General features: G+C 43.4%; 1 protein-coding gene across 1 annotated transcript in view; it reads right to left on the bottom strand.

The window, feature by feature from the left end:
* Nucleotides 1-6,358, bottom strand: part of SVOPL (SVOP like) — a 62,253-nt gene extending 55,895 nt beyond the window's left edge. The window contains exons 1-3 of the mRNA XM_012806233.1: nucleotides 6,277-6,358; nucleotides 6,022-6,113; nucleotides 2,812-2,910 (exon numbers count right to left, since the gene is read on the bottom strand). Of these exons, the coding sequence (XP_012661687.1) occupies nucleotides 2,812-2,910; nucleotides 6,022-6,113; nucleotides 6,277-6,358 (273 nt within the window). The remainder of the gene's footprint in view (nucleotides 1-2,811; nucleotides 2,911-6,021; nucleotides 6,114-6,276) is intronic.
* Nucleotides 6,359-10,444: the final 4,086 nt, after the last annotated feature.

Here is a 10,444-nt window from a genome sequence, read left to right as displayed (position 1 = left end):
AACCCGCCACCTTAGGTGTATGTGGCTGGCGCCTTAGCCGCTTGAGCCACAGGCGCCAAGCCATGAGGTTTATTTCTTTAGCATTAACTCTCTTACATGCAAAACACAAGGGATGTAACACACCCGCATCCTTTAGGTTCTCAGGTAGCAATTATAACTCCAGTTGGGTTATTGAGGTTATGGTTCTGGGGAAGGTGGAACTGGAGTTCAGGGGTATGGAGCCTGGGAAAAGGAAAATGTTGCTAATCAGCCTGAGACCCTCCTGTCAGCCAGATGGTTGCCTGTGAGCCCAGGAGACAGATGCCCAAAGTCAGATGAGACTCAGGCAGGAGCAAGATTGACAGAGTCTAAAGCAATGGAGAATGGCAGGAAGTCAGAGCAGGAGACAATCACCTCATAGGTGAGTTTAGTCACCTAGAGAAGCTGGAGCTGTGGTGCACCTAACAAGGGAACTCCTGCAACTGCTATTAAAGGAGCCTCCTTAGGCACCACTGGGAAACATAATTGCAACCAAACGTACGTGACAGGTGAGCATTCTGAACCCTGTATCATAATATAAATCTGTAGAAGTGGCAGATGCAAATGCCACACCTGGATCTCCAGCATGTTCAGGAAATAAGATGGACAAATCTACAACTAACTGGGGTGCGGAGCAGTTATGATTAAACAGTTACAGCCATCACCCTAAAGATATAAGGATTGGCAAGTAACGCTTTTATTGTCAGAATCAAAATGGGTTAAGCCGAAACCCTAACAAAGTGAAACAGAGAGGCAACAGAGGTGGGGCTCCCGCACACATGTACCATAACAAAATTATTTTAGGACTCTCTGAAAATCACAGCCCTGTAGAAAAAAAACTGTGGGACTGGGTGCAGTGGTAGGTGCCTATAGGCAGCTACTCAGGAGGCTCAGGCAGGAGGATCACTTGAGCTCAGGAGTTTGAGGCTACAGTGAACTGTGATTGTGCCACTGCACTCAAGTCTGGGTGACAGAGTGAGACCTAGCCTCTAAAAAATAAATAAATAAAAATACAAATTTTCTCTGTTCTAAAAGTATAGAATAAAAGTGAGTCATGCATGGGGCAGCGCCTGTGGCTCAAAGGGGTAGGGCGCCGGCCCCATATACCAGAGGTGGTGGGTTCAAACCAGTCCTGGCCAAAAATAATATAAAAATAAATAAAAATAGAAGTGATTCATGAAAAAAAAAAAAAGGAAGGAAGGAAGCCACAAGCTTAGGGAGCCAGTGTAGGTAACCATCCCACTATAATTCCCCTGTGCTGTACATATAGAACTTTTATATGCATTATCTCCTATTAATCTGCCTCTTGCCAGTTTATTATTTAGTGAAACTTCAGAGGGTGAAGGGGAAGTCTTCCCTTGACCCCAACAAAGCCCTCTCCTCATTAAAACCAGCTTAAATACCCAAGTAAATCAGCCTTCTCTCCTTACCTTGGGGTTCATTGGCCTCCTTGGCTGATGCTATCTCCTACATACTTCCAGAACACAGCCTCACTCACCCCTCCTGCTGGCCTCCCACCCTCTAGCTCAGCCCTGGGAGTTCTTGGGAAGCTGACCACATGCCTCCGGAAAACCCTCCAATGGCTCCCCACTTCACCCCCCACGTATGGCCTCTGGAATTTTTATATATTAGGAGCGTCTTAAGAGTTAAAAAAGAGGCTCGGCGCCTGTCCCTCAAGCGGCTAAGGCGCCAGCCACATACACCCAAGGTGGCGGGTTCGAATCCAGCCTGGGCCCGCCAAACAACAATGATGGCTGCAACCAAAAAATAGCCAGGCGTTGTGGTGGGCGCCTGTGGTCCCAGCTACTTGGGAGGCTGAGGCAGGAGACTCGCTTGAGCCCAGGAGTTGGAGGTTGTTGTGAGCTGTGATGCCACGGCACTCTACCCGGGAGGACAGCTTGAGGCTGTCTCAAAAAAAAAAAAAAGAGTTAAAAAAGAATCCTATCCAGCTCTATGATAAGTGTACTTTAATATCCATCTATTGAGAAATGTATAATGACTATAAAGTCAGTAATGCTTTTATATAAAATTGATTTTTATTATACACAATGGTAATTGGAAAAACTGTAATATATACTATGTGTCAGATATTTTTTGCTTGGAGGCTTCCGTGGCTTTGGCCCAGTGTTGCGGGCAGTGGCTCCAGAGCGGAGTCTGTGCCCAGCCCATGAGGTGCTTCTGCCTCCTGCCTACCTTGGCAACCGCACCTCCCGTCGCTCCCTCCTTCTCTCTTGCTATTTAAGCAGCACAGAACTGCCTGTGGTCTTCCCAACATACATTCATGCACCACCCTATCTACTGGCAGTGAGTTGGTACTTAATGCTTTTTGAAAGAGTGATGGATAGTAGCCTTAATTCCACTTTGTAGCAAAACTTGTCATGCAATTCTTAATAAGGCTTTTCATAGTGGGCTTTGAAAAAAGGTGAATGAGTAAGAGCAAAATTCAGAGACAGTGATTTGGTAATTGGTTAGGTCACTATTGTCTAATTTAGTAGCTTCTAAGTGATCTGACCTCTGACCTAACCATGACTAACCTAAGACTTAAGGGTCGCTTTTCTAATTTGCAATTCTCTCATCTGGACTCTGCTCTAAGGCTGGGAAGCAAGCGGTCTAAGGAAAAGAGGAAGGGGGAAGAGGCATGGTGTGGTTTCAGCCTGCGAACCCGCAAGCTATGGAGCCAATGCACCAAGTAGAGAGGTAGCCTTTGGGCATCCTTTGGTCAGCCCTGGGGGTGGGGGAAGGGGAGCCCAGGCCCCCAGTTGGCTCATTCACAACAATGAAGCACATACTCACCGTGGTCACTAAAGCCACCTGCCAATTCTCCAGTTGCCATTCGCAGCGGATGACAGGAGACACCACAGCTAATAACATGATCTCCATGGCCTCGACAACCTTAAAGAAGCAGGACATAGCACCGTGGCTAAGTGCCAGCCTGTCGTCACTGTCTATCTGTCTGTCATCCTTCCTAGCTCCAACTTCCTCTCCACCCCCCATCAGAGAGCACCATGGTAAACCCACACCTCACCACTAGTTGGATAAAGAACTATAGCACAACTCTGGCTTTCAAAAATGTAGCATATATGGTTTGGATTTGAAAGGGTCCCCTAAGATTTATAGCATGGATTCGCTTGTGATTTTGCTGACCCATGCATTTGCATGGTGGCATGGTGAGGGTGCTGTGGGGGCCAGTCACTTAGCTGGTGGGTGAACCCAGCTAACCAGCAGCCTCCAGATCAACTGTCTAACAGTTTTGTTGTTTTATACCCTCCAATGCATGAAGATTGCAGGGCATACCCCTTGCAGATGGGTTTTTGAAATAGTCAAGAAATAGTTCTTGAAAACTAGGATCAGAGGAAAGATTCATGAAAGCTGCAAAATAAGCAAAATAATGAGTTCACCAGCAGGAAAATGTCTTGTTAGCAAACGGTGTAGGATGTGCTACTAATTATTTTTTTCGACACCAAGTTTGAGCATTCTCCTCTGTCCCCATCTTACAATCCTTTACAGAGTAAATTTCTCTCCCCGGGAGAGGAAATAGATGCTAGAAAGCAATTGAAAGAATAAACCAAAATTAATAAGAGAAATCAGGTGCAGAATTGTAAAGAAGGATGAATAACAGAGAGTCGAGGTTTTGTGCCTGCAGGAAGGGATGAACATTGACGTCTTTGGGGGAGGGAATGACGGGTTTGTCTGGGACACGTCTTGTTGATAACATTGTTAGGATGTGGATTTATCATAGTAACATTTACACTTGGAGGCCTGGGATGAAAAGGGCAGAAGGATATTAGCTAATCGTGGGAATTTGAAGTTCGACCATTATAGTCATGTTCGGAGTTTGGATGGCTGGTATGTTTTAAAAGTATCAAGAATAAGAGATACCATAATCATCTCAGAAAAAAGTTTGATTTATTAAACTTATCTCCCTCAGTGATATAGAGCAGCTTGGTCAATATTAATAAGGATGTCACTCTTCTAAAGGGTTGGAGAAGGAAGTAAGCCAATAACAAATCAGTCTGAATTAAAACCTGGGAGGGCACAGCCAGAAGCGAGGGTGGGGCGCACACAGCAGCTTCACGGTATAGGGTCTGAGAAGACCTCACTGGAGGCCTCAGTGAATCCAGAACTTAGGAGTCCTGTTCATGGGCTGAGGATGCTCTGCTGCCATGGAAGCTGTCACTGTGTATCTGTGTCACATGGCCCTGAAGCCTGACTACAGCTGCCCACTGCCTCTAGACCGGCCACAGCAGGCCCAGCCACGGCTCACCACTGTCAGCACATCTATTCTAATGACATGTCCTGGTTGAAGGTGGAGGAGAGTTCATAGTAAAACCCTACCCAGGCACATTTACCCCTTGAAATACAGAATCTTAAAAATTTGGAGTCGGGGCGGCGCCTGTGGCTCAAAGGAGTAGGGTGCCAGCTCCATATGCCGGAGGTGGCTGGTTCAAACCCAGCCCTGGCCAAAAACTGCCAAAAAAAAAAATGTGGAGTCTAGGGTGGTGCCTATGGCTCAAAGGAGTAGGGCACTGGCCCCATACACCGGAGGTAGTGGGTTCAAACCCAGCCCCACCAAAAACTGCAAAAAACAACAACAAAAATTGGAGTCTGTAAGAGACCTCACTTTACAGGTGAGGAAATGTTCTGAACTGTATTCTTGGTTATTATCAAAGTAGACCTTGAGGGCGGGTTCATGCCTGTAATCCCAGCACTTTCGGAGGCCAAGGTGGGAGTTTGCTTGGAGCCCAGGAGCTCAAGACCAGCCTGGGCAACACAGGAAGACCTTGTCTCTAGTAAACAAATAATTCTTTTTAAAGTAGGACTAAGACACATCATGCCTTCCTCCCTTTTTTACACTAGACTGTCTTCTGAGAATGTAATGCTTTTGAACAATGGATCAGAACATATGTGCTACCTCCAGCTCGTGTGACCCTCATACCATTTAGCTGAGCGGTGAGGGTTACAGCTCTCTACTGTATTTTTTTTTTCTTTTCACAACTGTTTTTATTACTATTTTTATTAAATCATAACTTCGTACCTCTCTAGAGTTTTTCTCACTCATCTCCCCCTTAGCTATCTTTACTCTCCCACTCCAAATTTGCTGTTGTATTGACCACTTGTCTTCGATTATCCAAGCTGTCTCCTGATCATAATGGGTCTCACTATGGGGTTAATATATTCTCACTCCACCTTCAAATGGAGAGAGCAGAAGTGGTTTGGGAGTTCCTCAAACATCTCTACTGTTGCCAAACCCCAAAGTTGACCTGTCCTTTTTCTTTCCTCAAAATAGCATATGGTAAATGTCCTAGTCCATTTGTGCTGCTTTAACAAAATATCTGAGATTGAATAATTTTCAAAGAACAGAAATTTATTTTCTCATAGTTTTGAGGGCTGGGAAGTCTAAGATCATGGTACCAGCAAGTCCTGTGGTCTCATGCGGGCTGAATTCTACAGTGGAGGGACACCTTGTACTCACACAGCAGAAGGCAGGTGAGCTGAAGGCTATTGGATGAAGCCCCTTTAGAAGGGACTGAATCCCCTTCATGAGGGAGATTCACGCCATAATCCCCTTTCAAAAAGACCCACTTCTTAATACTATTATATGGGCAACACCTGAGTTTTGGAGGGGACCCAGTGGAACCTTCATCAGTGCCTCTTGACCTGGTAATTATGATTTATGTCTCAGGTGACTGTTAGGCACAAAATGAGAATAGTGTGTCAAATGTTACATAGAATAATACCATGGTTTTCTCCCTTCTTAATACTTTCATTTAAATCATTTAAAAAAATAAGTAGTGAATTCCCAAAACATAAAGACACAAATGTTCATTTGCTCATAACCAAACACGAGACAAAAGTGAATGAAAGTGACCTTGGCTCACCCTCCTCCTGAGGCTTCTGTTCCTTTCACACCCCTGCGGACAGCCCAGCTGGAGTCGCCGGGAGGCTCTACAAACCAGCAGAGGTGGGCAGGGGAGATGCACATCAGCCCCAAGGAGAACTCACCCCAGTGCTGCCCATGATGAGAAACAGGGCGATGTGGAAACGTCCGAATCCGATGGTCTCCACTGCGTCCTCCACAGTGAAGGTCTTCGACTCTAACAGGGAAAGGGATGGAAGGAACAGCTTCTGGTGGGAAGGGAATACGTAAGGAGCACCGCTCACTTTGCAGGATGTGGGAAAGCCAATTCATCATTATAAAGACAAGTTGATATGGGTGGCGGGGGGGGGGGGATTAAGCAACAGCTTGAAAGATCCCACCTTGTGGCTGTGGCTCTGGGATCCTCATGCTCAACCTCCGAAGGCTGATGATGGCGATGGGCTCGGTCTGTTTCCTTGCCATCTCCTAAGTGGTTCAACTCCCCCACCTAGCTTCCTTGGCAGAATTGAAGGAGGGAAGAAGGAAGTAAATCTCCCGGTTAGTAAGCGTGTCATATGCTGGGGGCACCTCATACAAAATCTCACTGAACCTTCACAAAAATCTAATGAAGTTTTCATCCTCCTCATATGTGGCTTCTGGAACCAGGCAAGTCAGTGTTTAAATCCTTTCCCTGCTACTTATTTTGTGTGGCTTTGAGAATTTGCCCTTTGTAGACCTCAGTTTCCTCATCTGTAAAGTGGAGATAATGACCTGCTTCTGTGCACCCTCAATGAATCCCCAACAATAAAAAAATAATAAAAATAATAATACAAGTGGGGATAATTACCAATTGCGCCAAACTTTCAAGGTTGTTGGGAATATTAAATGAATTAGTTCATAGACACACCTGGCATGTCCTGATGTGCTTGATAAACAGGAGGTATTTGGATTATTACTGTTTATTAAGGATGTAACCGAGGACAGTCATTGTGCTGGACACTTAACATACATGGATTGTCTCCTGTATTCTACACAAAAAAATCTATGAGGTATTGTAATTTATCACCATTCAGTATGTTGAAGAACCAGAGAAATGGGGAGTTTAATGGCTAAATTGGAATAAATCGGGCTCCATGAGAGGACAAATTAGGCAATCAAGCCTCTGTGGCAGTAACTAACCCTAAGTGGGGCCAGATGCACGTCGTGACAGTTTCAGTAACAGCATTCTCCAGCGGGGCGGAACCATGAGCTTTGCTACAGAAAAGGAATCTTCACATTCCCACAGATCCTGCGTTCACAGTGGGCTCTCCCACCCGTCATTTTCATTTCATTCTGACAGAAACCTATGGAGCTCCTTATTATCCCTCCTTCTGTACAAAACCCTAAAAAAAGGATTCTTTCTTAACCCTCAAAATCAAAAGAAAAACCAAACAAGGAAAGACGGGTGGCAAGTTAGTGGCTTAACCACACAGAGAAGTATTTTTAAATGACTGTTTCAGACACAGTGATTTAATTGTACATCCAGTGGGACAAAGAGAAATTCTAAACTGTTCTCAGTAACTGTGTCATCAGTAACGATATTGATGTCATTATTTTGATGCTAGTAGAATAAAGCAAGTGAGCAATTATGTTATTATTAGGAACCAAGATTTTTATTGTAAGAGGAAAAAGATAAATTATAAAATTAAATTAGTTATGTAAGAAACTTATACTCCTAATTTTAATAGGAAATAATGACACTCATTCATTATGTATATTATTATGTAAATATATGCAATAAACAAATATAAACAAACCGACCAGCCCAGGTACCTTAGATAAATGGCTGATTCTGGTCTAGGAACAGGAAATGTACAAACTGAGCCTGGAATATCTTGTTATAGCACATGGCATGGATAACAGCAAAGACTGCTGAGGTTGTGATAAAATAGTCCAAGATTCAAATGGAAAAGGTCCCCACTGGCCAAACATGGGACGTCAAAAAGAATAATGACGGCAAAGACCTGAAATACGTCAACAATATTAAAGTCCATTTGTTCACAGTAATACTAAAATGAAGGCTTCATTTATTACCTTAGAAGGATGCTAAAAAACAAAGTCATTATTCTGAAAACTAGGAATAGTCTATATATCAAGGTAACCAAAAAGCTAATGAAAGAAAATTACTCTTAAATTTGAGCTAATACATGCAGAAAGAGGATAGAATTACATTATCACTACCTTGTAACTCCTAACAAAACAAGGGACACACTAGTGTTCAGTGGCATAACAGGGTGACCACAGTCAACAACAATTTATTGTATGTCTCAAAACAACTGAAAGAGTGGAGCTGCCATGTTCCTGACACAAAGAAATAATAAATGCTTGAGGTGATGGGTAGAGACCCCAATCACCCTGGTTTGATCATTTCATATTATATACATAGAACACAGTATCACATGTACCCCCAAATATGCACAAGTATATACTCATATAATTAAAAATTAAACAATTAAAAATGAAATTTAGGCTCGGCACCTGTGACTCAAGTGGCTAAGGCACCAGCCACATACACCTAAGGTGGCGGGTTTGAAACCAGCCCAGGCCCACCAAAACAACAATGAAGGCTGCAACCAAAAAATAGCTGGGCATTTGTGGTGGGCGCCTGTGGTCCCAGCTACTTGGGAGGCTGAGGCAGGAGACTCGCTTGAGCCCAGGAGGTGGAGGTTGCTGTGAGCTATGATGCCATAGCACTCTACCCAGGGGGACAGTTTGAGGCTCTGTCTCAAAAAAAAGAAATTTAAAAAGTAGTTGACTATGCATCTACTCTATATCCAGAGCACTGATCTCATGTTACCAAAAATTGAAAACATCTCAAAGGTTCATCAATGGGAATATGAAGAAACAAATGGGATACTAAGACTATAAGTGAACCTCAAATCCATTTTATTGATCAAAAAAAGTCAGACACAATAGAGCGGCCCCAGAGCAGACAAACTTAACTCTGGTGACAGAAATCAAACAGTGGTTTCCTGTGATGCACGAGGCAATTTTCTGGGGTGATGAAATGCACCACCAGAGTGGAATGCTTGTGTATAAGCATATAATTTATCAATCTCTACATATTGTGCATTTATAGTTGTCTTCTACAGAGATTGGAAACATATTTCAATTTTACCTCAATAAAAAGAAAAATGTCTTCATGCAAAAAATAATGATACTGGATCTAGGCAAGGACTATCAATGGCTGATAAACTATTTAGGTAAAAGGCTGAGGGAGAACTTGAGTATGAGATGGATAAGGCTGATTGCATGGGAACCCGTGGGAAATGCCATTAGTAGACACACAGGCATTAGAGGTGACTCCCGAAGTTGCACCAGGAAGAAAGCACAACACTGCCTGTGAGGCGTTCTCATAAAAAGAAATCGAACCTCTAGCTTGGCCAGCAGATACAGGAAATGAAGAAACACGTTAAACTGTGCCATGTGGACGCGGTAAGAAGAATCCCGAGCGTGGGAAGTTCTATCAGATCCACGACCCAGCAAGGGAAAAGGAGGGAAGGGGAAGCTATGGACTAAAAGAGACCCATTAACCAAATACTTGAGTGGATCTTGTTGGGACCTTCATTCCCAAAAGTCAAGTATAAAAAAAATTAAAACTAAAACAACAACAGAGAGAGAGATGATAGCTTTAGGCACAGGTTGCGATGGTGGTTTCATGGTGTACACGTATCCCGTATGTTAAGTATGCCTGGCTTTTTTACCTCCACCTCAACAAAGTTCGATTTGTTTGCTTTTTTAAAGGACTGAACAAAGCCCTCCTCTAGCCAGAACATTGAAACAGCCAGAGGGCGGTTGTACAGCTACACATCAAGGCCATTCGTGTTTGCCAAGTGCCAGCTCTGTATCTTGTTGTAAGGACTCCTGTGACGACTTCGCAGGAAGGTCTGATCTGTCTCCTGCCCTAAGGAGTTTTGAATCTACCTGGGGACACAAAAGACACTCATGAAAAGAATTAGACTGTAGTGTAGATATTCTTTGTTTTTTAAAGCACCGTCACAGAGACATAAATAGTCCCAGATGGAGAGAGATCAATAAACAAACCTCAGAGATGGCCCACGCAACCTTTCTCATTCTCTCTCCCAAGGGAGACCACAGAAAGTATGAAAAGTCGTTATCTTCACATATAGGAAAAAGTCAGAACATATGGTCTCCCCGGCCATCTGGGAGCCTGAAAATCAAGAAGACAGACAGTTCTAAAACTCCCTTTGCAGACATTGTTGAAACAGTCTTTTTTGAGAGGTATCCTTTATTTGGTAACTTTTCACAGATAAAGTGGTCACCAGAAACATCACCTTTTTTAGATTAGAAAATGGACTTAGCATATATCAAATAGTGGCTGCACTTGAACATGTTTCTGGATCAGTGTTCTCAACCATCCTATTGCTGTGACCCTTCAGTACAGTTCCTCATGTTGCGGTGACCCCCAACCATAAAATTATTTTTGTTGCTACTTCATAACTTTGCTACTGTTATGAATTGTAATGTAAATACCTGATGTGCAGGATGTATTTTCTTTTTTTTTTTTTT

Source organism: Otolemur garnettii, unplaced genomic scaffold (assembly GCF_000181295.1).
Source record: "Otolemur garnettii isolate 467f Iridium unplaced genomic scaffold, OtoGar3 scaffold00049, whole genome shotgun sequence".
NCBI lineage: Eukaryota > Metazoa > Chordata > Mammalia > Primates > Galagidae > Otolemur > Otolemur garnettii.
The sequence above is the reverse complement of the archived record's forward strand: the minus strand, read 5'-3'. Positions and strand labels throughout refer to the sequence as shown.